This window comes from Mesoplodon densirostris, chromosome 7 (genome assembly GCF_025265405.1).
Source record: "Mesoplodon densirostris isolate mMesDen1 chromosome 7, mMesDen1 primary haplotype, whole genome shotgun sequence".
In the NCBI taxonomy this organism is placed as follows: domain Eukaryota; kingdom Metazoa; phylum Chordata; class Mammalia; order Artiodactyla; family Ziphiidae; genus Mesoplodon; species Mesoplodon densirostris.
In genome coordinates, this window is record NC_082667.1 from 111,656,447 (window position 1) to 111,682,515 (window position 26,069).

At 42.6% G+C, this 26,069-nt stretch overlaps 1 protein-coding gene across 2 annotated transcripts in view; it reads left to right on the forward strand.

Moving 5' to 3' along the window:
• The window catches only part of KMT2A (lysine methyltransferase 2A), a 75,633-nt gene that overhangs the window by 43,499 nt on the left and 6,065 nt on the right, over window positions 1-26,069 (forward strand). The window contains exons 14-35 of one of the 2 annotated variants that reach the window (XM_060103178.1): window positions 42-162; window positions 1,115-1,228; window positions 1,662-1,846; window positions 2,838-3,011; window positions 3,750-3,860; window positions 4,164-4,237; window positions 5,402-5,595; window positions 5,921-6,027; window positions 6,873-7,010; window positions 8,032-8,190; window positions 8,464-8,581; window positions 8,704-8,782; window positions 9,845-10,005; window positions 10,202-10,387; window positions 10,600-14,845; window positions 15,532-15,612; window positions 16,559-16,623; window positions 17,714-17,884; window positions 18,947-19,021; window positions 24,650-24,828; window positions 24,991-25,094; window positions 25,966-26,049. In XM_060103178.1, the coding sequence (XP_059959161.1) occupies window positions 42-162; window positions 1,115-1,228; window positions 1,662-1,846; window positions 2,838-3,011; window positions 3,750-3,860; window positions 4,164-4,237; window positions 5,402-5,595; window positions 5,921-6,027; window positions 6,873-7,010; window positions 8,032-8,190; window positions 8,464-8,581; window positions 8,704-8,782; window positions 9,845-10,005; window positions 10,202-10,387; window positions 10,600-14,845; window positions 15,532-15,612; window positions 16,559-16,623; window positions 17,714-17,884; window positions 18,947-19,021; window positions 24,650-24,828; window positions 24,991-25,094; window positions 25,966-26,049 (6,926 nt within the window). Of the gene's footprint in view, window positions 1-41; window positions 163-1,114; window positions 1,238-1,661; window positions 1,847-2,837; window positions 3,012-3,749; window positions 3,861-4,163; window positions 4,238-5,401; window positions 5,596-5,920; window positions 6,028-6,872; window positions 7,011-8,031; window positions 8,191-8,463; window positions 8,582-8,703; window positions 8,783-9,844; window positions 10,006-10,201; window positions 10,388-10,599; window positions 14,846-15,531; window positions 15,613-16,558; window positions 16,624-17,713; window positions 17,885-18,946; window positions 19,022-24,649; window positions 24,829-24,990; window positions 25,095-25,965; window positions 26,050-26,069 lie in introns of both variants that reach the window. The other variant, XM_060103179.1, reaches the window with a different exon arrangement.

Sequence of the window (26,069 nt, forward strand, 5' to 3'; positions counted from 1 at the left end):
AAAACAAGAAGTTCCTATTGAATTTCTTTTGTCTCTTCCAGATCTGTACCAAGTGTGTTCGCTGCAAGAGCTGTGGATCCACGACTCCCGGCAAAGGGTGGGATGCACAGTGGTCTCACGATTTCTCCCTCTGCCATGATTGTGCCAAACTCTTTGCTAAAGGTACCTCAGAAAAGCCAGTTTTGTCAACTTTCAGAGGTTGTACTTAGTGTTTGGGAGGTGAACTGGACACTGCAGTGGAATGGAAAGGTCTTACCATTCTTGTCAAGGACGCCATTTAGACAAATTTCCTAAGTTTCTGGTCTTGCTCTTTTCCTTACACAGAGACTTAGAGCAACTAGAAAGGTTTTGTTATCTTTGGGGGGATGAATCAAGGAAGACTTTTGATAGTAACTCACCACAAAGAAATGCTCTAAACCAGTATTTCCCAAAGTGAGGTATATATCCATTTGATTGTTTCAGAAATGATTTTAGGTGGTACTGAGTCAAGGATTTTATCTTAATAATTGTGCTAGAAAAAAATTATAGCCAATACATTAAACTGACTTAGGATAATAATGATATAAAGTTCACTATTGAAGTTATTTAAGCAAATCAATATTAAGTCTATTAGGTAAAAAATAATAAGAGATGATACATGGATAAAACAAATTGATGAAGGGTGTATATTTTTCTGAATTTTAGGAAGCACTGCTCTAAGCTCTAAGGTAAAAGCACTAGGAATAAGGGAAAAGTGTAAATTAACTGTGTTTTTTTACTCCCATTACCCTCTCCTCTTTTTTAAAAATTTAAACATTTCTTTGGAATGTTTAAGAGAGAAAGTTCTCTCTTCCATTCTTTTTCTATTACGTTATCTATAAAATCTACCTCATGACCTTTAAAAATGGGTCTTAAAGAAGAGAACTAGTGGCATATTCTGAGAGCTCAGAATAATCTTGACACTTTACAGATGTGTAAACATTCCATGGTAGATGCATGCTGGCATTTGTAAGTAGTTTCAGAAGCAGAATATGGTGGCTGGCATTTTACATCACATTGGCATAGGTGAGTCAAGGGCTTTAGAGGCATTGGTATGTGAACCAAAGCTCTGCTGAAAACTTCGCTTTGCTTTCAGGAAACTTCTGCCCTCTCTGTGATAAGTGTTATGATGATGATGACTACGAGAGTAAGATGATGCAGTGTGGGAAATGTGATCGATGGGTCCATTCCAAATGTGAGAATCTTTCAGGTACAGAAGGTTGGAGTCTTTTTATTACAGTTTCCTTCTTTCTTGGTACAGCTGCATTTACAGCCCCCAAAGTACTATAAACATAAAATTAGGGTAGTGTTGTTACTTGAAGTCTTTTTAAATTTATTTTTTAGTCTCTAAAATAAGAACATTGTGTTAAATTTGTGCTCATTTATCTTGAACACATCCTTTAAGATACTTATTTGCTGTCCTTTGTGGATACCATAACCTATTGATTCTCCAGTGACTAAATCCTGAGTTAGTGTTAATAACGTCCCTTCAGAGATCAATGCATATGAGTTCTTCAGGGGTATGAGAGTCTTAATACTGTTCTAACCTGCAGCTTGATATTAAGTTCAGTGGAATAGCTTTCTCTTTTCCCTGTCTCCCACTCTTCAGAGCACCTCATCATTGTAGGTTTTTGTTTTCCCAGATGAGATGTATGAGATTCTGTCTAATCTTCCGGAAAGTGTGGCCTACACTTGTGTGAACTGTACTGAGCGGCACCCGGCAGAGTGGCGACTGGCCCTTGAAAAAGAGCTCCAGATCTCTCTGAAGCAAGTACTGACAGCCTTGTTGAACTCTCGGACCACCAGCCACTTGCTACGCTACCGACAGGTAGGCCCACGTCTCATTTTGTATTCCGAATGGTGGTTTTTGCCCAGTCGTGGAATGTGTGCGTTTTTGTGTGTGTGCGCCTTTCAGTTTTATTTTCTTTTGCCTCACTCTTCATTTAGTTTTGTAGAGTTCCTTGCTTTGGCCTTAGGCTATTAAGAAAATTTTTAGCACCAAGAGTAAAACCCTTCTCTGGGGTAAGAAGAAGGAAGGGGCCATATCTCTTTCAAAGGTCTTGCTGTTGTAATATGAAATTTGGACTTTGTATTCTGAAGGCCATGGGGAGCCCAATGAAGGACTTCACCCAAAAGAGTAACCTGATCAGAGTTGCTTCTTAGAAAAAAATTAAAAAACAAAAAAATGATTCCGACTGGAGTGAGAGGAAGGATTGGAGAAGCCTGAGCCTACAGGCAGGAGCCGTGGTTAGGAGTCAGTGGTGGTGCTCTAGGCAAGAGGGAGCAGGATGGTGGCCTGATCTGCGAGGGTGGTAGTGGGGCCAGAGACCCTTCGGCTCCAGGAAAGTTCCAGGGCTCCTCAGGACACGATTTGAAAATCACTGCTTCTTGTCCGTTTAAGTCATGAGCTATATACATAAAGTAGTCTTTGGGAACACAGGTATAATGTTGGAAGAACCACATGGATAACTTTAACTCAGAGCTAGGCTGCTGCTTTATCTTTTAATAGAGTCTGTTTTTTGAATAGGAAAATTAGCAGTATCTGTGTCTTACTCAAAAGGAATTGGACAGTTTCTGTTTCTTCATACTACGTTGGGAGTTGTCAAGCAAAGCTCCTCAGTGAACCTAGCCAAGCTATTAGATAGCCAGCTCGTTTTAACTTTCCTTTTCTAGTATTTGAGAAATCTGTGATTATTTTCACGTTCTTTAGGTTTTATAATACGCATCATTCAGTACCATCTTTATTCATTTTAGTAGAATCTGCATAGGTGCCTCATTTTCAGTGTTAGATAAAAGAAACATATCTTTCCTGACGACAGGCTGCCAAGCCTCCGGACTTAAATCCTGAGACAGAGGAGAGTATACCTTCCCGCAGCTCCCCAGAAGGGCCTGATCCACCAGTGCTTACTGAGGTCAGCAAACAGGAAGATCAACAGCCTTTAGATCTGGAAGGAGTCAAGAGGAAAATGGACCAAGGGAACTACACATCTGTGGTATGTCTCTACAGCAAACTACCTAAATTTCCAGCTCCAGTTTAGCTTCCTTGGGTCTTTTGGGCGATGAGGCTGGGTGTTAGCATTAAAAGATGGTTTGTATTGTATTTAGAAATGTCATGTGGTTTTAAATACCTAAAAATATGTGAGTTATTTTAGTTCTGTGTTTTGGAAGATGGTTATGATAGGGAAGGTAGTGTCTTTTTATTTGGCTTTCACCTGAGTTCTTCAAAAATTATTTTTATATTAAAATTATTTTTATATTAAAACTATTTATGGAAAATTACTAATGTGCAATTAATTGGTTTGCCCCTTTTGAGATCACATCCGAGTAATATGTCTTTTTATAATGGATGTTCATTTCTAGATAGATGCCTTTTAATTTTATGATTTTAAGGAAGTGTAGGAAATGATCATCTGTTATCTCATGGTCCGTGTTTGCTATTCAGTTGTTTATTCATTTTAGTCTAAGTAAAAAATCGTGGCCCTGTTTGGTAACTTACCAGGATACAGCTAATTTATCTGCATTCTTACCTTATTAGCCTGGCATGTCTTGACTGCCACAAGTTAGTTATAAACTGAATCCCAAAGGTCTCCACTAAAGAGAAATTACACCGTATTAAAATGGGGTGTCCGTTTTCTATTGGATCTCTGTGCTGGATGATTTAGGAGGGAAGAGGAAGTGGTTTTGAGAGCACACTGTTCTATGAATAATTAATGCTTTCTTTTTGTATACAGTTGGAGTTCAGTGATGATATCGTGAAGATCATTCAAGCAGCCATTAACTCAGATGGAGGGCAGCCAGAGATTAAAAAAGCCAACAGCATGGTCAAGTCCTTCTTTATTCGGGTGAATGATATTAATAGTTCGTGTCTTTGATGCTTAATCCGTGGGTTGTTACCACATGAACAGAACAGACTTGTTCTCATCTATGTTTTGCTTTGTCATGTGTATAAATCATTTTTCGTTTAATTCGTTCCTCTGATTCTTTGGGAGGAGATTAGTGAGGTTCCAGAGTGGATGGATCTTTCCCTTGGTGGCCTGAAATCATCCTTATATTGACAGAGAAGCTGGTGTGAAGTTGTTGATTTTTATGTGCTTTCCAAATGAATGGTCACATGCTTACATTTTGTTTGTTTGTTTTTCTGTTAGCAAATGGAACGTGTTTTTCCATGGTTCAGTGTCAAAAAGTCCAGGTTTTGGGAGCCAAATAAAGTATCAAGCAAGTGAGTAAATTCAGTATTACTTTTTTTCGCTTCGTCAGCTAGAAATCTGAGCGTTCTTATATTTTTAGATTGAGGGGTTTTTTTAGACTAGGTTTTAATATTAAAGATTAATCAGTTGAAATGCCTTTTTTAAAAAATAAATTTATTTATGTATTTGTTTGTTTTTTGGCTGTGTTGGGTCTTCGTTGCTGTGCGTGGGCTTTCTCTAGTTGCAGCGAGCGGGGGCTACTCTTTATTGCGGTGCGCGGGCTTCTCATTGTCATGGCTTCTCTTGCTGCAGAGCATGGGCTCTGGGCACGCGGGCTTCAGTAGTTGTGGCACGGGGGCTCTAGAGCGCAGGCTCAGTAGTTGCGGTGCATGGGCTTAGTTGCTCTGCGGCATGTGGGATCTTCCTGGGCCAGGGATCGAACCCGTGTCCCCTGCATTGGCAGGCGGATTCTAAACCACTGTGCCACCAGGGAAGCCCTGAAATGCTTTTTTATTGCTGCTTTAGAGACAACACTTAATGTTTATTGCAGTCTGCTGCCCTTTTTTTCTTTATTTATGTATTTGTTGTTTTAGGGAACTTGTGGCATATGTACAATACATGTACTGTATATATAGGCCAGGTATAACTGGGTTCTATCTTAATTCGTTCAAATAGTGCTCTCAACAGTTCTTTTTTTTTTTTAAGATGTTGGGGGTAGGAGTTTATTAATTAATTTATTTATTTTTGCTGTGTTGCATCTTTGTTTCTGTGCGAGGGCTTTCTCTAGTTGTGGCAAGCGGGGGCCACTCTTCATCACGGTGCGTGGGCCTCTCACTGTGGCGGCTTCTCTAGTTGCGGAGCACAGGCTCCAGACACGCAGGCTCAGTAGTTCTCAACAGTTCTTGATTCTCCATATTTAACCTTAAATTTTTATTCCAGTAAATCCTTTTGACACATTGATAAGGTTATCATTTGTTTCTAGATGTTTAACCAAGAGTCACAATACATCGGGATTATATTTTTAAGAATAATAAAGTCCTGTGTAGGCAGTTTTCAAATTCTGTGACTTGTTCTTACAGTCTGAAAGGCTTGTGCCCGGGCCTGAGACCTGATGATATCAAGAATTTGACTGTTTTGTACAGTTCTGGGTATCTTGTAGGAGTTCAATAAATACTTGTTGAATCGATTATTTCCAGCAGTGGGATGTTACCAAACGCAGTGCTTCCACCTTCACTTGACCATAATTATGCTCAGTGGCAGGAGCGAGAGGAAAACAGCCACACTGAGCAGCCTCCTTTAATGAAGAAAATCATTCCAGCTCCCAAACCTAAAGGGCCTGGAGAGCCAGACTCACCAACTCCTCTGCATCCTCCTACACCACCAATTTTGAGTAAGACACCAAATGAAGACTTGTTATCCATTTCTCTCTGGGTGCAAACGATTGACTTTGTGACTCTAAATTTAATGTACTTCCGTATTGGAAAAATTTCCCGGTGATCCTTAAATGTAATAAAATCATTGTTTTTGCTTCACTTGGAATGTTACCAGAGAATTGATACAAGTAATGTAACGGATAGTAAGATAGCGTAACTTTGAACACTTTTTGAAAGTGTTGATTTCATAGGCTCTAGGCTATTTAAGCTGAATTGTTTTCTTTTTTCCTGATATCAGACATAGTATTGCCAGTTTTAACTGTATGTCTTCTGGGTTCCAAGGTACTGATAGGAGTCGAGAAGACAGTCCAGAACTGAACCCACCCCCAGGCATAGAAGATAATAGACAGTGTGCATTGTGTTTGACGTACGGTGACGACAGTGCTAATGTAAGTACCTTGGTGCACTGGGTCCTGCTTAGTAGACTAGCCAATAACGACCTCTTTGTGTCTAAACTTGGTGACCAGTGCCATTTATTCAATGAATATTTGTCACTTAGTTTGTGGCATTTGGGGTTTTTTTTCCTATAACTGATTTAATTGATTTAAAGGATGAGTTGCCTTAAATTAACGTGCTGATATCTTGTAATTTCTATTGGCAGTTCCTCAAAAAAATATTTTATGAAAGTGAATAAAACAGAAGTTGCACATTAAGTAGCTTGTGTTTAATGTAGTTATTAGCAGTGTGGTTAAGGTCCCCAGGTCTGGCAGTTTGCCTGGATTCGTTTCTGTGCTCTGCCGCCTACTTGTTGACCTTGGCAAAGAGTTGAACCTCTCTGACCCTCAGTTTCATTTTTAAAATGAGGATAATAATAATCTTACCTCAGAATGGTTATGAGGATTAAAGGAAATAATGTATGTAAAGCCTTATTTGGGTCCTGGCACATAGTAAGCTTACAGTTTTTTTAAAAAAGGTTTTTAAGGCAAGCTGAGAGAACTGGCTTTGAAATATGGTTTTAAAGAAGTCAGGGGGCACTTCTATAAACCTGTCACATATTGCTTGTTCTTTAATCCTTTATGATTATAAAATATTTCCAGTCTGTGGAAAAGGTAATCGAAAAAGGTGAGAAGTGAAAACAAAGAGACTTTGAATTGTGATTTTTGTGTGCACCCCTAAGTTAAAGAATTAGACTTGATTTACTGGAGTTATCCTGAATGAGGTAAAGCTAATACCAAGGAAAACCCTATTTGACATTATATTCTTCAAAGAAAAAATGAAATGTCTTGTTTCCTAGGATGCTGGCCGTTTGCTCTACATTGGCCAAAACGAATGGACACATGTAAATTGTGCTTTGTGGTCAGCAGAAGTGTTTGAAGATGATGATGGGTCACTGAAGAATGTGCATATGGCTGTGATCAGGGGCAAGCAGCTGGTAAGAACCTGTGGGTGAATGTTACGGAAGAGACTCCCTCTCAGTTTCCAGATGTTCTTTCTGGGGCTAAATGCTGCCTCGCTGATGTTTCTCATAGCTCCTTCAGAATGGTTAGCCAGCAGCAAATATTTGTGCACATTGTAGGTAGATTGCTATCCTGACCCTTGGAGGATGGGTACAAAAGACATAGAAAACAAAGTCTTATCCAGTTGGGGAGATAATTCAGATGCCCAAGAAAGGTATTAATTTATTAAGTGATTTAGACAAAATGACCTCAGAGGTTCCAGTTGAATCAGCACTCTGAGGCTCCATAGGATAAACCCACAAAATATATACACGAAGCGGGGATGTAGAAGGTGATTGGTAGCAGCTTAGAGTAATCAGAAAAGGCTATGAAGGAGTAAAATTTTTAAAACTATATTTTGACGGGGGGAGACAATGAAGGATTATCAGGAAGAAACAAAAAGTAGCGCATGCGTAAGAAGCATAAGTAAAATGTGCAGAGAGCACAAATAAAAAGTCTTCCCTGGAGAGGAGCCCAGACCGTGACTGTGACAGAATGAGGTAGTCACATACAGCCTAGTTGAAGGAAATCTTTGAATCACAGAAATTCATCAGTTAAGCCTAGTAATTAAGAACTGTTATGTCTCTGACTCGTATAATCTTTCCAGAACTGAGTTCTTTTGGATATAACAGCTTTCTACCAAGATGATGTTTTTACATCGATCTTCAAAGTTTCATCTTCTCTAAATCCGTCGTGCATCCTAGAAAACACTGTTTCGATTCAAGTTCTAAATCAAATTGTAATATTTAAAAATGATCATAGGCCGCGTGGGCCATAGGAAAGAAAGGATTTGTAGAGGAGGCTTTATGGCTCATATCACTTCTCTGTAATTCAGCAGATGACCGATAGCACAATGAACTGTGGGAAACCCAGCATGGGGTGACTCTCTAGGGGAGATGGAAAATGGCTCCAGCTTCTGAAAGTCTGACCTGGACTCTGTTCTTTCTGGGTTGGTAGAGATGTGAATTCTGCCAAAGGCCAGGAGCCACTGTGGGTTGCTGCCTTACATCCTGCACCAGCAACTACCATTTCATGTGTTCCCGAGCCAAGAACTGCGTGTTTCTGGATGATAAAAAAGTATACTGCCAACGACATCGGGATTTGATCAAAGGCGAGGTGAGACGGCTTTAGCTGCTTTTTGAGTTCTCGAGGAAAAGAGGCTGAAACTAGCAAGACGGTAAACTGTATTTCACCATCCTCCTAGGCGTTCCTAGTAGGTGATTCTAGGTATTCCTAGAATCACCTCCTCTTAGGAGCAATAACAGAGGCACTGCTGGTGAAACAGAAGGGTGATTTTGAGATACGCTCTGCACTTTCCCTCTGAGTCAGTATCATGGGTATGGTGTGTAAAAGGGATCGCCTAATAGCTACCCTGGCCTTTCATTTAAGGTGGTTCCTGAGAATGGATTTGAAGTTTTTAGAAGAGTGTTTGTGGACTTTGAAGGAATCAGCTTGAGAAGGAAGTTTCTCAATGGCTTAGAACCAGAAAATATCCACATGATGATTGGTATGACGTGGGCCTTGGTTGTTGGGGAAGGCTGGCTGTGTCACTGAGGTACTTTCTAGTCTTCAGTTATAAAGTGGGCCTTCTCGTGATTGCCTCTAATCAGTTCTTCTTTTCTTCCTCAGGCTCCATGACAATTGACTGCTTAGGGATTCTGAACGATCTCTCTGACTGTGAGGATAAGCTCTTTCCTATTGGATATCAGTAAGTAGCTCTGTAGAGAGAAGACAGCAGCCGCACCCCTTGAGCACTCTGAAGCAGTGAGTAGGTCATTAAATGGAGAGCCATACTTGTTAGCGACTGTTAACTAATTCCTTTTTTTTTTTTGCTACTTCTCGTAGATGGGGACTAAAGATCATTTTATGTCAGCTAGATCCAGTTGTAGAAGGAAAGTATTGTTGACATAATTTCAGAATCATTTCCAAATAAAACCTAGGTAGAAAACACCAGGCCAGTCTCTTAAGATCCCACTGAATTCCATTCACCTCAGTTCAGAAGTCCAGTTTGTTGTCAGGGATCAAACACCTCATGCCTCTGTCCTCATTTTACGTTGTACATTTTATAGGTCCTTCTAAAAATAACCCCTACAATAACAATCAAATAGTCCAGTAAGAATTTATAATCTTTCCCACGTGAAGCAAATTGTTTAAACTTCTGGCAAACTGACGATATAAATTTAAAATTCACTTTCTCTCTCTTCCCCTTTGGAGTCTTCCTTTTGTTGTATATACTCTGATTTATTCTGCATTTCAGTTGTGAAAACACAGTCTCTACTCCACATTCAGCTGGCAGCTCTTAATGTAAAGAGCTAGGCTCCATCAGCATCCAGCAGATTTGAAGCAGTTCCATTTCTCTTGTCTCATGGGGCTTTTCTCCCAAAGGAAACACGCCAGGTTTATTCTTTCCTCACTTTGTACGCATGGTGGGGCAGTTATCCCTTCCTGAAGGCCAATAACTATTTCTTGTAGTATCAATAGTTAGTATTTTTTTTCCTTTGCATTTTAGGCTGTTTTACTAATTTTGTCCCCTGCTTACAACACAATAAAAAAGGATTTGATACTGTTTTCTGAGAGGCCAGGAAAAACCAAGGACTTCAAAAAACTTGGAAGACCCTAACCAGGAGACCCTCTAATAAGAATCCATGAAATAAAGCTAAATTTTGTAAATCAAGGAGGCCAGGGAACCTAGGCTGAGAAGAGGTTTTGACAAATGTCAGTCTCTGCTTCTGTCCTCGCACTCACGGTGACCGTTGCCGTCTGCGTGCAGGTGTTCTCGGGTGTACTGGAGCACCACGGATGCTCGCAAACGCTGCGTGTACACATGCAAGATAGTGGAATGCCGCCCTCCGGTTGTGGAGCCAGATATCAACAGCACTGTTGAACATGATGAAAACAGGACCATTGCTCACAGTCCAACATCTTTTGCAGGTTAGTCTTTAATCAAGATGGGACTTGAATTCGATGTGGGGGGATGTTGTGATGGACGGGTGGGAAAAAGGCATTGCCTTGGGAGGTCACATTTGCTTCTGTTCTGGTACTTACCTGACCGCTGGCTTTTTCTTGGTTCATTTGTTTGATATCTTAATTAAACTTTTTTAGTAAGAGTTTTTATTTCCTGCCACAGAAATTTCACCTAAAGAAAGTCAAAACACAGCTGAAATTGTAAGTCCTCCATCACCAGATCGACCTCCTCATTCACAGACCTCTGGTTCCTGTTTCTATCACGTCATCTCAAAGGTCCCTAGGATTCGAACACCCAGCTATTCTCCAACACAGAGATCCCCTGGCTGTCGGCCACTGCCTTCTGCAGGTAAAGGACTTCACTGATCTACCCGACCCAAGGAGGTCAGCTCAAAGATTAGTTTGTTATGCTGTCAGGCACCTTTATCGTGGTGACTTCTGCCAATGGAAAAATGTTGATTTTCCGTTAGCTCTAAACATATCTAGCCAAGTCATTGAAACCAGTGGTACAGCACATGTGTCCAATCTGTAATGGACTTTATTACTTTCTCTCTCGTTTAGGAAGCCCTACCCCAACCACCCATGAGATTGTCACAGTGGGTGACCCTTTACTCTCCTCTGGACTTCGAAGCATTGGCTCCAGGCGTCACAGTACTTCTTCCTTGTCACCCCAGCGATCTAAACTCCGGATAATGTCTCCAATGAGAACTGGGAGCACTTACTCCAGGAACAGTGTTTCCTCAGTCGCCACCGTAGGGACCGCTGCAGATCTTGAGTCAAGTGCCAGAGCGGTTGATCATGTCTTAGGGCCGCTGAATTCTAACACTAATTTAGGGCAGAACACTCCCACCTCTTCACATCTGCAAAGGACGGTAGTTACTATGGGCACTAAAACCAGTCACTTCGATGGCTCTTCATCTTCAGAAATGAAGCATTCCAGTGCTTCAGACTCCGCATCCAAGAGCTCCTCTTCGAAGGGAGAGAAGACCAAAATGCCGAGCGCCAAGAACTCAGAGGGATCGGCACATAGTGTGGCTTACCCTGGCCTTCCGAAACTGGCCCCACAGGTTCATAACGCAACAGCTGGAGAATTAAACGTTAGTAAAACGGGCACTTTTGCTGAACTGTCTTCAGTGCCATTTTCTTCTAAAGAGGCCCTCCCGTTCCCGCCACTCCATTTGAGAGGGCAGAGGAATGATCGAGACCAACAGACAGATTCCAACCAGTCAGCAAACTCCCCTCCCAATGACGATACTGAAGTCAAAACCTTGAAGCTATCTGGAGTGAGCAACAGATCGTCCATTATCAACGAACACGTGGGCTCCAGCTCCAGAGACAGGAGACAGAAAGGGAAAAAATCTTGTAGAGACGTGTTCAAAGAAAAGCATTCCAGTAAATCTTTTCTGGAACCTGGTCAGGTGGCAACTGGTGAGGAAGGAAACCTAAAGCCAGAGTTTGTTGATGAAGTTTTGCCTCCTGAGTTCATGGGGCAACGACCATGTAATAATGTTTCCTCTGATAAGATTGGGGACAAAGTCCATTCTATTCCAGGAGTCCCCAAAGCTCCATCCGTGCAAGTAGAAGGGTCTGCCAAGGAATTACAGACACCCCGGAAACGCACAGTCAAAGTAACACTGACACCTCTAAAAATGGAGGGTGAGAGTCAGTCCAAGAACACCCTAAAAGAAAGTAGTCCTCTTTCCCCTTTGCAGATAGAGTCAGCGTCTCCACCAGAACCAATTTCCACTTCCGAAGGTCCAGGAGATGGTCCAGTCGCCCAAGCAAGCCCCAGTAATACCTCATCCCAGGATTCTCAAAGTAATAACTATCAGAATCTTCCAGTACAGGACAGAAACCTCATGCTTCCAGATGGCCCCAAACCTCAGGAGGATGGCTCTTTCAAGAGGAGATATCCCCGTCGCAGTGCCCGGGCACGTTCTAACATGTTCTTTGGGCTCACCCCACTCTATGGAGTAAGGTCCTACGGCGAAGAAGACATTCCGTTTTACAGCAGCTCAACTGGGAAGAAGCGAGGCAAGAGATCCGCTGAAGGACAGGTGGACGGGGCTGATGACTTGAGCACTTCCGACGAAGACGATTTATACTATTACAATTTCACTAGGACAGTGATTTCTTCAGGTGGAGAGGAACGGCTGACACCCCATAATTTATTTCGGGAGGAGGAGCAATGTGATCTTCCCAAAATCTCACAGTTGGATGGTGTTGACGATGGGACAGAGAGTGATACTAGCGTCACAGCCACAACGAGGAAAAGCAGCCAGATCCCAAAAAGAAACAGTAAAGAAAACGGAACAGAGAACTTGAAGATGGATCGGCCTGAAGACACTGGTGAAAAAGAGCATGTCATTAAGAGCTCTGTTGGCCACAAAAGTGAGCCAAAGATGGATAACTGCCACTCTGTGAGCAGAGTGAAAACACAGGGACAGGATTCCTTGGAAGCTCAGCTCAGCTCCTTGGAGTCAAGCCGCAGGGTCCACACAAGCACCCCCTCAGACAAAAACTTACTGGACACCTATAATACTGAGCTCCTGAAATCGGATTCAGATAATAACAACAGTGATGACTGTGGGAACATCCTGCCCTCAGACATTATGGATTTTGTACTAAAGAATACTCCATCCATGCAGGCTTTGGGTGAGAGCCCAGAGTCCTCTTCGTCGGAACTCCTGAATCTTGGTGAAGGTTTGGGTCTTGATAGTAATCGTGAAAAAGACATGGGTCTTTTCGAAGTGTTTTCTCAGCAGTTGCCGACAGCGGAAGCCGTGGACAGCAGTGTCTCTTCCTCCATCTCAGCAGAGGAGCAGTTCGAGTTGCCACTGGAGCTGCCCTCAGACCTCTCTGTCCTGACCACCCGGAGTCCCACTGTCCCGAGCCAGAACCCCAGTAGGCTAGCTGTAATCTCAGACTCAGGAGAGAAGAGAGGAACCATCCCAGAAAAATCTGTGGCCTCCTCTGAAGGTGACTCCTCCCTGCTGAGTCCAGGAGTAGACCCCAGCCCTGAAGGCCACATGACTCCTGACCACTTTATCCAAGGTCACATGGATGCAGACCACATCTCCAGCCCTCCTTGTGGTTCGGTGGAGCAAGGTCATGGCAACAATCAGGATTTAACTAGAAATAGTAGCACCCCTGGCCTTCAGGTACCTGTTTCCCCTACCGTTCCTATCCAGAACCAGAAATACGTGCCCAACTCTACCGATAGCCCTGGCCCGTCTCAGATTTCTAATGCCGCTGTCCAGACCACTCCGCCCCACCTGAAACCAGCCACCGAGAAACTCATTGTTGTTAACCAGAACATGCAGCCACTTTACGTTCTCCAGACTCTTCCGAATGGAGTGACCCAAAAAATCCAGCTGACCTCTTCTGTTAGTTCAGCACCCAGTGTGATGGAGACAAATACGTCAGTATTGGGGCCCATGGGAAGTGGTCTCACCCTAACCACAGGACTCAGTCCAAGCCTGCCGACTTCCCAGTCTTTATTCCCTCCTGCTAGCAAAGGATTGCTCCCCATGCCTCATCACCAGCACTTACATTCCTTCCCTGCAGCTACTCAGAGTAGCTTCCCACCAAACATCAGCAGTTCTCCTTCAGGCCTACTTATCGGGGTCCAGCCTCCTCCAGATCCCCAGCTTTTGGTCTCAGAAGCCAGCCAGAGGACAGAGCTCAGTGCCACGGTAGCCACTCCATCCTCTGGACTCAAGAAAAGACCCATATCTCGCCTGCAGACCCGAAAGAATAAAAAACTCGCTCCCTCTAGTACCCCTTCAAACATCGCCCCTTCTGACGTGGTTTCCAACATGACATTGATTAACTTCACACCCTCCCAGCTTCCAAATCATCCCAATCTGTTAGACTTGGGGTCACTTAATACTTCATCTCACCGAACTGTCCCCAACATCATAAAAAGGTCTAAGTCCGGCATCATGTATTTTGAACAGGCGCCCCTGTTACCGCAGAATGTGGGAGGAACTGCTGCCCCGGCGGCGGGTGCGGCCACCATGAGCCAGGATACCGGCCACCTCACGTCAGGGCCTGTGTCTGGCTTGGCCTCCGGTTCCTCCGTCTTGAACGTTGTATCCATGCAAACGACAACCGCCCCTACAAGTAGCGCGTCCGTTCCAGGACATGTCGCGTTAACCAACCCGAGGTTGCTTGGTAGCCCGGATATTGGCTCCATAAGCAATCTTTTAATCAAAGCCAGCCAGCAGAGCCTGGGGATTCAAGACCAGCCTGTGGCTTTACCGCCAAGTTCAGGAATGTTTCCACAACTGGGGACGTCACAGACTCCCTCTACTGCTGCAATGACGGCAGCATCTAGCATCTGTGTGCTCCCCTCGGCTCAGACTGCGGGCATAACAGCTGCTTCGCCTTCAGGGGAAGCAGAAGAACACTATCAGCTCCAGCATGTGAACCAGCTCCTCGCCAGCAAAACGGGGATTCTCTCTTCCCAGCGGGATCTTGATTCTGCTCCAGGGACCCAGGGCTCCAACTTTACGCAGACGGTAGATGCTCCTAATAGCATGGGGCTGGAGCAGAATAAGGCTTTATCCTCAGCTATGCAAGCCAGCTCCACCTCTCCCGGGGGCTCTCCGTCCTCTGGACAGCAGTCAACAAGTCCCTCAGTGCCGGGGCCCCTGAAACCCAAACCAAAAATCAAACGGATTCAGCTGCCCTTGGACAAAGGGAGTGGCAAGAAGCACAAAGTTTCCCACTCGCGGACCAGTTCTTCTGAAGCACACATTCCAGACCAGGAAGCCAACACGACGCCCCCGACCTCAGTCACAGGGTGAGAGCTGCAGACCTTGGCTCTGCTGGGTCTGAGGGGTTTCGTGCCCTGGATTAGAGGCCGTTGAAGTGGTCTTCTGGGAGGGACACACCTCTGCCCAAGTTGCATTACTTGGGTTTTCTGGGCTTTGACTTTGATTTTTTTTTTTTTTTTTTTTTTTTTTCCCTCACAGTGGTGATTTATAGAGTAAAGTTTAGTTCCATCCGTGGGCAGTTGGTCCCTTGGATAGAACCACGTCTTTAACCGCTGTTTGCGCTGATTTAGAACAGTGCTGCTGTTTGCTCCTGTTTCCTTTTTGCTGAGGCTTAGTTAGGATACTAAGGGATGACTCCTGTCTGGAAGGCAGAACCACCTGTTGTAGATCCTCATGGTGTCCTTTTCTGAAACGTCATCATTAAAATATACATAAAGTACACAAAGTGAATTTTTACCTAGGTACGCATCCATGGAGCTGCCATTCAGATCATAACATAAAATATTTCTAGTGTTCCAGAAGGCTCCTGGTGCCCTCTCTCAGTCAGTACCCCCCAAGGTAACCACTGTCTAACCCGTATCACCACAGGTTAGTTTTGTCAGCCCATAAATTTTATCAGATCCTGTTAGAGTCGTTTCTTTAGACTAACCTCCATGTTGGGTACATATTTACTGTTGTTCTTCTTGAAAAGATACACATGATTTTGTTCCAGGACTCCAGGAGCAGAGGCTGAGCAGCAGGATATAGCTAACGTGGAGCAGTCACCACAGAAAGAGTGTGGGCAGCCTGCAGGGTAAGTATAAGACTTAGTTCCTTGAGGGGAAGCACTCAGTTCTGTCCACCTCATTTACAAAATAGTCCTTCCTGATTTGTGTTGATTTTTTTTTTTTTTTTTTTGGCCAAAGTTTTTTTAGTGGAATTAATACATGTTTGTAAAGAAAAAGAAAAAAAAAAAAAAAAGAATTATTTAAATAATGGGTGATGGCTCCATGTTCTTCCTGCCTACCCTGTTCCCAGTTTATTGCCTAGAGGTAATCGTTGCTCGTAATTTGTTTTCATTCATACCAACATTTCTATGCATACAGATATGCATGGTGTACATTTGAATACGTATATACCTTTTTTACATAAAATAAATAATGCCGTACATGCTGTTCTATACTTGTTTTTTTTCAGCTCTTGTATTGTGCACATATCTCTATGCCACTTCATTTTTTAATGGCTGCCTCCAGTTCTGTTGTGTAGACCTACAGTAGTTTATTTAACTAGTTCCCTCTTGGTCTGCATCTGGATTGTTTGCAGGATTTAATTAATTGTAAAAAGTGAAAATAGGTATGGTTTACTGGTTCATCATGCAGGCTGCTTTTATTTTTAATTAAACCAGCTAACTCACTTAAGGAACTCCAGAACTGCTTCTAACAAGCGTCCTTTTATTTTTTTCTAACAGTTAGGGTAGGTATGAGAAGAATTTTAAGGACACAGTCTACAACTCCAAAAGCAAAAACTTCATGTCAAATGTTTGGGAGAGAATCTCACAAAAGATAGTTGATGTTATGTATCGTACAGTAGTGTGGTGGTGTGTTCATTCAACAGGTTGTTCACAAAGCATCCTGTGATTCATGTCTAGTGGTTGTTTTCTATAACTGATACAGCTGTATGGTAGATTGTGGACAGTTTTTATCTTTGAATTGAAGAACTAGCTGGTGTTACATCTCACATTTGGTTTTCTTTTCATGTAGGCAAGTGGCTGTTCTTCCTGAGATTCAGACAACACAGAATCCAGCAGATGAACAAGAAAATTCAGGTATGTGGGTGGGTAACAGGTTAGATGGGTAACGGGTTAGAATCAGAATTTTCAAGCCAGAAGTACTGTAAAAGTCACCTTCTCTACCTATTGACTTTCTAGATTAAAAAAAAAAAAAGGTCAAAGCGCTAAAGATGTTAAGTGATTGGCCAAAGGACATGAAACTAAAACCTATAAATACTCTTCTGCTCTGTTTGCTGTAACAGCAGTGTGACTGAAATAGGTCACAATAAGCTGCCTTCATCCTTTAGTTGTCACTAGTGAAGACCAAGAACCATTTTTATTATATAATAGAGCCAGATTTAGGTTATGACTCCAGATACATCTCCATAGCACTTCTGTCCTGATGAATTTCATCAGTAAACAACTAGTCACTTCAAGACAGAGAACTCTGGATATAAGACTTTGTCCTTTTCCGTTGAGGGGATTCCCAGAAGAAAAGCAGGCAGAGAAAATGCTTAGCCATATGATTTGGGATGCAGTCACATTCTGCTGATTTGCTGATTCCTGGAGAGGATTGATCCATCTCTCTGTAAGAAGGCAGTGTGAGGGGTGGTGGCTGAGAGTACCGGCTCTGCAGTCAGATAGGTTGAAATCCCAGCTTTACCACTTACTAGCTGTATGAACATGGGCTGCTTAACCTCTCTCTGCCTCAGTTTTCTCACCTTTAAAATGTAGATAATTTCTCACCTACCTCATTGGACTTGTGAGGTTTATCTGAGTTAATACAGGAAGTTCCTAGAAGAGTGCCTCATATGTAGTGTTTCATACATGTTAACCATCGTTATTTTTTAGCTTTGACTCTGTTGAGGGCAATTACTGAAAAACTGTCAGATTGTTATACCAGAAACTACCAAGAGAGATAGCATAACTTCACATTAAAAAAAAAAAATTCTAGTTTTGGTCACTTCCTAGCTATAACCTCAGGCAAGCTGCTCCACCACTTTGAACCTCAGGTTTGTTATCTGTAAACGGGAGTAATAAAACCAGCTGTGTAATGTTGTTAGGCTTGGAGATAACGTGCATAAAGTCCTCAGTAGGTGTTTGCTATGGCATCCACTTTGGCCCCTATCTATTTTCTCCCTCACAGAACCTAAAACAGCGGAAGAAGAAGAAAGTAATTTCAGCTCTCCACTGATGCTTTGGCTCCAGCAAGAACAGAAGCGGAAGGAAAGCATTGCTGAGAAAAAGCCCAAAAAAGGACTTGTTTTTGAAATTTCAAGTGACGATGGCTTTCAGATCTGTGCGGAAAGTATCGAAGGTGAGTGGATTAAATTAGGCCAGCCCAACAGCCCAGGCTCTGCTCAGCTAGGGCTGCAGTAGTACCATTTATGTGAGCAGCTCCATATGAGATAGATGGAATTGGAGACACTAGAAGGCAAGAGGCCACTAGTGAGAGTATTGCTACAGTAGAGATGTCAGGTAATAAAGCCCACTTCCAGTGGGAGAAGAAAGGAGAGAAGAACAGACACAGTCATGACTGCTTGGATATAGAGGGTAGAGAGAGAGGACTCAAAGATGCCTCTGGGGCTTCCCTGGTGGTGCAGTGGTTGAGAGTCCGCCTGCCGATGCAGGGGACACGGGTTCGTGCCCCGGTCCGGGAAGATCCCACGTGCCGCAGAGCGGCTGGGCCCGTGAGCCATGGCCTCTGAGCCTGCGCGTCCGGAGCCTGTGCTCCGCAACGGGAGAGGCCACAACAGTGAGAGGCCCGCGTACAGCAAAAAAAAAAAAAAAAAGATGCCTCTGAAGATTCTGGCCTGGGTGACTGAAAAAAAAAAAAAAAAAAAAAGACATGTAAGGAGAACAAAAAAATAACTAGTTTGAGTGTACACACTCTGCGTAAGATGTATTGAGTGTGGAGTGTGGGAAAAAATCCAACAGATAGGAAGAGATCGTAGACTCTTAGGTTAGAGCTGGAAGGGATTGTAAAGGTTTTCTAGTTACAGCCCTTCATTGTAGGGGACTGAGAGGTTGTGATCTCCTTCCCACCGTCCTGGTTAACCGTTGGTGCTGGTGTTGTTTGGGTTAGCAGTACAGGGAGTAGAGTTAATACCACACATTCAGGTTTGGGACCTGGACTCCCCTCGGGAAGTGAGTGCTTTGAGGATGCAGGGGTCATTTTCAGAAGGTGGAAACCTCCTCACATCTTCTGTATCCTTTGTAACAGAAGGGAGCACTGTTGGGTGGGGCACCTTCCCAGCTTCTTTCTTATTCACTGAACTGATTTAAACTAAGAAAATGACAAAAAGCTGTTCTAGCAGGGGATCTTTTCACATCATTGGCGTTCAGAGATGTTTGACTGAATTATCTTATTTCCTCACAGATGCCTGGAAGTCATTGACAGACAAAGTCCAGGAGGCTCGGTCCAACGCCCGCCTAAAGCAGCTCTCATTTGCAGGTAATGCTGCAGCGGTCATTTTACTGCCGTCTCGGTATCCTCTGGTAACCTGTGGGTCTAAGCTACAGGGTTGATTTCACCAAAAAAAAAAAAAAAAAAAAATCAACCTTCTTTTTAAAAAAAAATCATTTTTCATAGCTTTATTGAGATATCAACCTTACACTACACAGTTTACCCATTTAAAGCATACAAATTGATGGCTCTTAGTGTATTCACAGAGCTGTGTAATTGCAGAACATTTTCGTCGTCCCTAAAAGAAGCCCCATAGCCATTAGCAGTCATTGCTCAGCCCCAGCCCCCGGCAGCCACTAATCTACTCTCTGTCCCTCTGGATGTACCTGTTCTGTACATTTCCTACAGAAATGAATCATATAATACGTGGCCTTCTGTGACTGGCTTGTTTCATTTAACATGATGCTTTCAAGGTTTCTCTCTACTGTAACATTGTCTCAGTACTTCATTCGTTTTTTTCTTTTACAGATGAATCTTTTTTATTGTGGTAAAATACACATAACATAAAAGTTACTGTCTTAATTATTCTTTTTATTTTTTTTAACTTCTTTATTGGAGTATAATTGCTTTACAGTGGTGTGTTAGTTTCTGCTGTATAACAGAGTGAATCAGCTATACGTATACATACATCCCCATATCTCATCTTAATTATTATTATTATTTTTTTTTGCGGTGTGCGGGCCTCTCACTGTTGTGGCCCCTCCCGTTGCGGAGCACAGGCTCCGGACGCGCAGGCCCAGCGGCCATGGCTCACGGGCCCAGCCGCTCCGCGGCATATGGGATCCTCCCAGACCGGGGCACGAACCCGTATCCCCTGCATCGGCAGGCGGACTCTCAACCACTGCGCCACCAGGGAGGCCCTTAATTATTTTTAAGTATACAGTTCAGTGGTGTTAAATACATCCACCTTTTTGTGCAGCCAGCACCACCATCCATCCCCATAACTTTTCATCTTGTAAATCTGAAACTCTATGTCCATTAAACAGTGACTCCCCATTCTCCTCTTCCCCCAGCTTCTGGTAACCACCATTATTCTTTCTGTCTTTGTGATTTATAACTATTTTAAGTACCTCATATAAGTGGAATCATACAGTGTTTGTCCTCTTGTGACTGGCTTAGTACACTCAGCATAATGTCCTCAAGGTGCATCCTTGCTGTAGCATGTTGCAGAACTTACTTCCTTTTTCAGGCTGAATAATATTCCATTGTATGTATGTATCACATTTACTTTATCAGTTGATCCATCTGTGGGCACTTGGATTGCTTCCAAATTTTTGTTGTTTTGAATAATTCTGCTGTGAACATGGGTGTACAGAGAACTCTTTAAGATTTTGCGTTCTGTTCTTTTGGGTATATACCCAGAAGTGGAATTGCTGGATCATATGGGGATGCTATTTTTAATTTTTTGAGAAACCACCATACTGTTTTCTACAGTGGCTGTACCATTTTACGTTCCCACCAATGGTACACAAGAATTCCGATTTGTCCGCATCCTCACCAGTACTTACTGTTTTCTGTACATTTCCCTAATGACTTGAGATGTTGAGCATCTTTTCATGTGCTTACTGGCCATTTATATATCCTCTTTAGAGAAATGTTTATTCAAAGTCCTTTGTCTATATTTTCATCAGGTTGTTTGCTTTTTTGTTGTTGAGTTTTAGAAGTTCTATGTATTCTGGATATTAATCCCTTATCAGATATATGATTTGCAAATATTTTCTCCTATTCTGTGGGCTGCCTCCTTTTTTACTCTGGATAGTGTCTTTTTTGTTTTTTGTTTTTTTTAGATTGGTGAGGGAGATATTTTGGGGGCAGGAAAATATGGTTCATAGGTCCTGCTCTGTCCAACTGTGGCAGTCATTGGGTGAACTATAATTAAATTTGTACATGGCCTCTCCCAGGAGTCACTCTGAAATGATTACTGATAATATGTGTAAGACTCTGCTCCTGGAGGAAACCAGCATCCCGAGCTCAGTGTTCTCAGTCTCAAATTGAGTAGCTCAGCCCTTTTCGCCAACGGCACAAAGATTGCTTTCATTTATCCATGTCTTTTGCTGCCACATGGAATGGTGGTTAGAAACCATGAACTCTGGAGACAGAAACTGAGTTCAAGTCCCATTTCTGCCCTTTTGCTATCAATATTATTTCAGGTGCAAGCTAATTTACTTCTTCAAGGCTTAATCTCCTTAAGTGGGAATATTAATGCAACCTTCAAAATTTGTTGTGAGGATTAATTAAAATAATGAACCTGGGAATTCCCTGGCGGTCTAGTGGTTAGGACTCTGTTCTTACTGCCGAGGGCCCAGGTTCAGTCCCTTGTAGGGGAACTAAGATCCCACAAGCTGTGTGGTGCAGCAAAAAATAAAAAAATAAAAATAAAGTAATGAACCTGACATGATTTATTTAAGTACCCTAATATGCCAAATTAAGATCATTATCCTGACTGAAGGGATTTGAGATAGAATTCAGAGAAATCACTGAATACTAGGTTTTTTTTTTTTTTTGCGGTACGCGGGCCTCTCACTGTTGTGGCCTCTCCCGTTGCGGAGCACAGGCTCCGGACGCGCAGGCTCCGCGGCCATGGCTCACAGGCCCAGCCGCTCCACGGCATGTGGGATCTTCCCGGACCGGGGCACGAACCCGTGTCCCCTGCATCGGCAGGCGGACTCTAAACCACTGTGCCACCAGGGAAGCCCAATACTTGCTTTTTTTAATACTATCGATGCACAAAATTTTTTAATCATCATGAAGTCCACTTTGTCTCTTTTTTCTTTTGTTACCTGTGCTTTTGATGTCATATCCGAGAAATCATTGCTAAATTCAGTGTCCTGAAGATTTTGTCCTATGTTTTCTTCTAAGAGTTTATAGTTTTAGGTCTTACGTTTAGGTCCTTGACCCATTTTGAGTTAATTTTTATATATGGTATTAGGTAAGGGTCCAAGGGTTCTGGTGACATTAAAGCTGAGACCTGGGCTTCCCTGGTGGCGCAGTGGTTAAGAATACGCCTGCCAACGCAGAGGACACGGGTTTGAGCCCTGGTCCGGGAAGATCCCACATGCCGCAGAGCAACTAAACCCGTGCACCACAACTGCTGAGCCTGCGCTCTAGAGCCCGCGAGCTACAACTACTGAGCCCACGTGCCACAACTAATTAGCCTGTGCCCTAGAGCCTGCGAACCATGGCTACTGCAGCCCATGCGCCTAGAGCCCGTGCTCCGCAACAGGAGAAGCCACCACAATGAGAAGCCCGTGCACCGCAACGAAGAGTAGCCCCCGCTCACCGCTCCTAGAGAAAGCCCGCGCACAGCAACAAAGACCCAACTCAGCCAAAAATAAATAAATAAATTTATTTTAAAAAAAAAAAATCTGAGACCTTTCTGTCTCGGGTACCTTCCTGTCTTGTTCACCTTTGTTTTCCCAAGATTCTGTCTGGCACAGTGGAGAGATGGAAAGAATGCGGGAGATACAGTAGGTGCTCAGTAAATGTTTGTTGGATGAACAAGTGAATGGCCCACATGAGAAAAGATTGTTCCCTGTTGTAGTACTTTATACTATACCTTTATCTGGTTGCTTTCACATTGCAAGGTTTGTGTTCATATCTGCCTCCCTCTGCCAAGGGCTCCTTGAGAACAGGGGCCATGTGTAACTCATCTTTCTTTTCCCATTATTGACACAGTGTCCAATCTCATTGTAAGCCCTGCAGTGAAGGTTGAACACTAGAGATGAACACTCAGCCTAAACATTAAAATGAATTTTGTGAAAATACACTTAAGTATGTTTTTTAATGGCTTTTTCTACCTAGGAATCCACAGCAATCTAAAACTCCTAGGAAGAAATTCTTAGGGAAAGTCAGTGTTGTATAGAAAAAAAAAATGTTTGCCATTGTCTTATATATGACTTCAAGCTCTTATATTGTCGACTTGTGTTTTATACTTTTATAGGTTAAGTTCTAATCGGAGCAACGATTGTGATCATAACAATGTTGCTTATCTGGAGACTTAACTTTCTGCTTGCCACTAAAACCAAATTATATTCCTTAGAGATTATTGTAAGTGAAGTGGAAATTAGGCACCTGATAATAACTTTCCCCTCTTTTTTTTTTTTTTTGGTGGTACGCGGGCCTCTCCCGTTGCGGAGCACAGGCTCCAGACGCGCAGGCTCAGCGGCCATGGCTCACGGGCCTAGCTGCTTCACGGCATGTGGGATCTTCCCGGACCGGGGCATGAACCCGTGTCCCCTGCATCGGCAGGCGGACTCTCAACCACTGCACCACCAGGGAAGCCCACCTTTCCCCTCTTTTAAAAAATTATACAAGATGTAGAATTTTAAAATTTGGAGAAGCTAATCACCACAATAACAAATTGGTGGACGGGGTCCCACCTCCTAGAAGTAGTTGTTAACACTGAAACACGGATATCCTTCCAGACATAGCATATGGCCCCAGATTACACTGGGGTTGCATCTCTATAAATATGCTTTATAACACAAACTGTGTGTCTGTTGGAATTGCATGTGTGATCCTAACACAGTTATGCCTATGAAATATCTTGTCCACAATAGATGCTATTATTATTTTGGTATCTATTAATACCAAAAACAGTAATTGTAAATGATAGACTACTATTTATTTAACTAGCTATTTGCTAGTGTTAAAAAGAGGTATGGCAATTATTACTGTGTCCCATCCTTTAAGGAAAGAAGCCAATCATTTAATTTTTTTATTATTATTATTTTTAATATTTATTTATTTATCTGGTTGCACCGGGTCTTAGTCACAGCACGTGGGCTCCTTAGTTGTGGCATGCAAACTTTCAGTTGTGGCATGCATGTTGAATCTAGTTCCCTGACCAGGGATTGAACCCGGGCCCCCTGCATTGGGAGTGCAGAGTCTTAGCCACTGCACCACCAGGGCAATCCTGAAGCCAATCATTTTAGAAAGCCTTTCACCATCTATGCCAGCAGACTTACATAAATGGTTTTTTTTTAATAAAAAGAAATAAGAAATGCTCATTAATGGAATAAGACTGAGTAAAACAAAGTGGCTATTGAGTGTATTTCTTCATAAGCTCACTGTAACAGCACGGAAGAGAGTTCTGTGTTAGAGGTTCACTAACATTCTTTATGAATTTTAGTGAGGTGCCTGTGTGCATGTGAGCTTATTACTCCACTACCTGTAAACAAAAATGGAATCATAGTTAGAGTTATACAGACCAAGGTTCAAATCCTGTCACAGTAGCTCTGTGACCTTGGGTGTGAGCCCAGGTTTACTTACCTTGAGATGGAGCTAGCATTTCCTGCCTGGTGTGGTCATTATGCCACGAAATGAAATAGCACATATAGCATTTCTGTGTACATAGAGAACATAGAAAATAGTCCATAGTTGGGTGGCATGCTTTTTTCACTCAATCTATCATTATCATGAATGTTTTCCATATTGATGGATCTGTACCTGCATCACTTTAATGGCTATCTAATGTTAATTTCTAGCTTGTCTTTAGTATAATTCACCCTTGAGCAGCCTCTGGCAGAGTGATTCGCTAGCTTAGGCATTTCTGTGGTTCTATGCAGCTTCCTGTTGGCTGGGCTCCTCACTACCCTGGTGCCTTTGATCCTGCAGGTGTGAACGGTTTGAGGATGCTGGGGATTCTCCACGATGCAGTTGTGTTCCTGATTGAGCAACTCTCTGGTGCCAAGCACTGTAGGAATTACAAATTCCGTTTCCACAAACCAGAGGAGGCCAATGAACCTCCACTGAATCCTCATGGCTCGGCCAGGGCTGAAGTCCACCTGAGGCAAGTTCTCTTCCTTTCCGTAAGCAGTTTGAGGTCTTGATTTTATGATCTAATGATACAATTATTTTCCCACTTAACCTTTGAGATTTCCAGTGTTAACACTGTCCTTCACTGGTTCTGTTAAAGTATTTCTCTAAGTATATTTTCATCTTTTGGCTCCAGGAAGTCAGCATTTGACATGTTTAACTTCCTGGCTTCTAAACACCGGCAGCCTCCTGAATACAACCCCAATGATGAGGAAGAGGAGGAGGTACAGCTGAAGTCAGCTCGGTAAGCCTGGAGTAGAGAGCGGTCATAAGAAATACTTTTTACGAATGAAATGCCATTTGCGGCAACATGGAAGGACCTAGAGATTATCATACTAAGTGAAGTGAGTCAGAGAAAGACAAATACCATATGATGTCACTTATATGTGGAATCAAAAATATGATACAAATGAACTTATTTACAAAACAGAAACAGACTCACAGACACAGAAAACAAACTTTGGTTACCAAAGGGGAAAGGTGATAGGGATAAATTAGGAGTTTGGGATTAGCAGGTACAAACTACTGTATATAAAATAGGTAAACAACAAGGTGCTACTGTATATAGCACAGGGAACCATATTCAATATCCTGTAATAAACCATAAAGGAAAGGAATGTGAAAAAGAATATACATATAACTGAATCACTTTGCTATATACCAGAAACTAACACAACATTGTAAATCAACTATACTTCAATAAAAAATTTTAAAATAAAATAAAAAAAGAAATACTCTTTGCTTCCCTCTGTTGCAGTTTTGCTTAGATCACAATTTCCCAGATAACATTTAAGAAGACTGAAATAGAGTTTGTGTTGAAGTAACAGTAGCTGGCTGTCAAAGAGAGAGGAATGTGTTTTAGAGGAGAAATTCAAATAACTGTAAGATGTATATTTTACTTTCTTTAACTGTAGTATCTGTCAGCTTTGCATGTACCACCACAGACTTCATATATAACATACTATATTTTAGGCCTAATTTTATAAGGCATTTGTTATGCTTGGGATCGAACACACAGAATAGTGTAGTCATACGTTCTAGGAACCTTGGATCCAAGACTCAAAACTGATGATTTCCTGAAGAGAATTCATTAATAACGAACCGTCTCTCTTTAGGAGGGCAACTAGTATGGATCTGCCAATGCCCATGCGTTTCCGGCACTTAAAAAAGACTTCTAAGGAGGCAGTTGGTGTCTACAGGTATGGCTAAAATTGTAGAA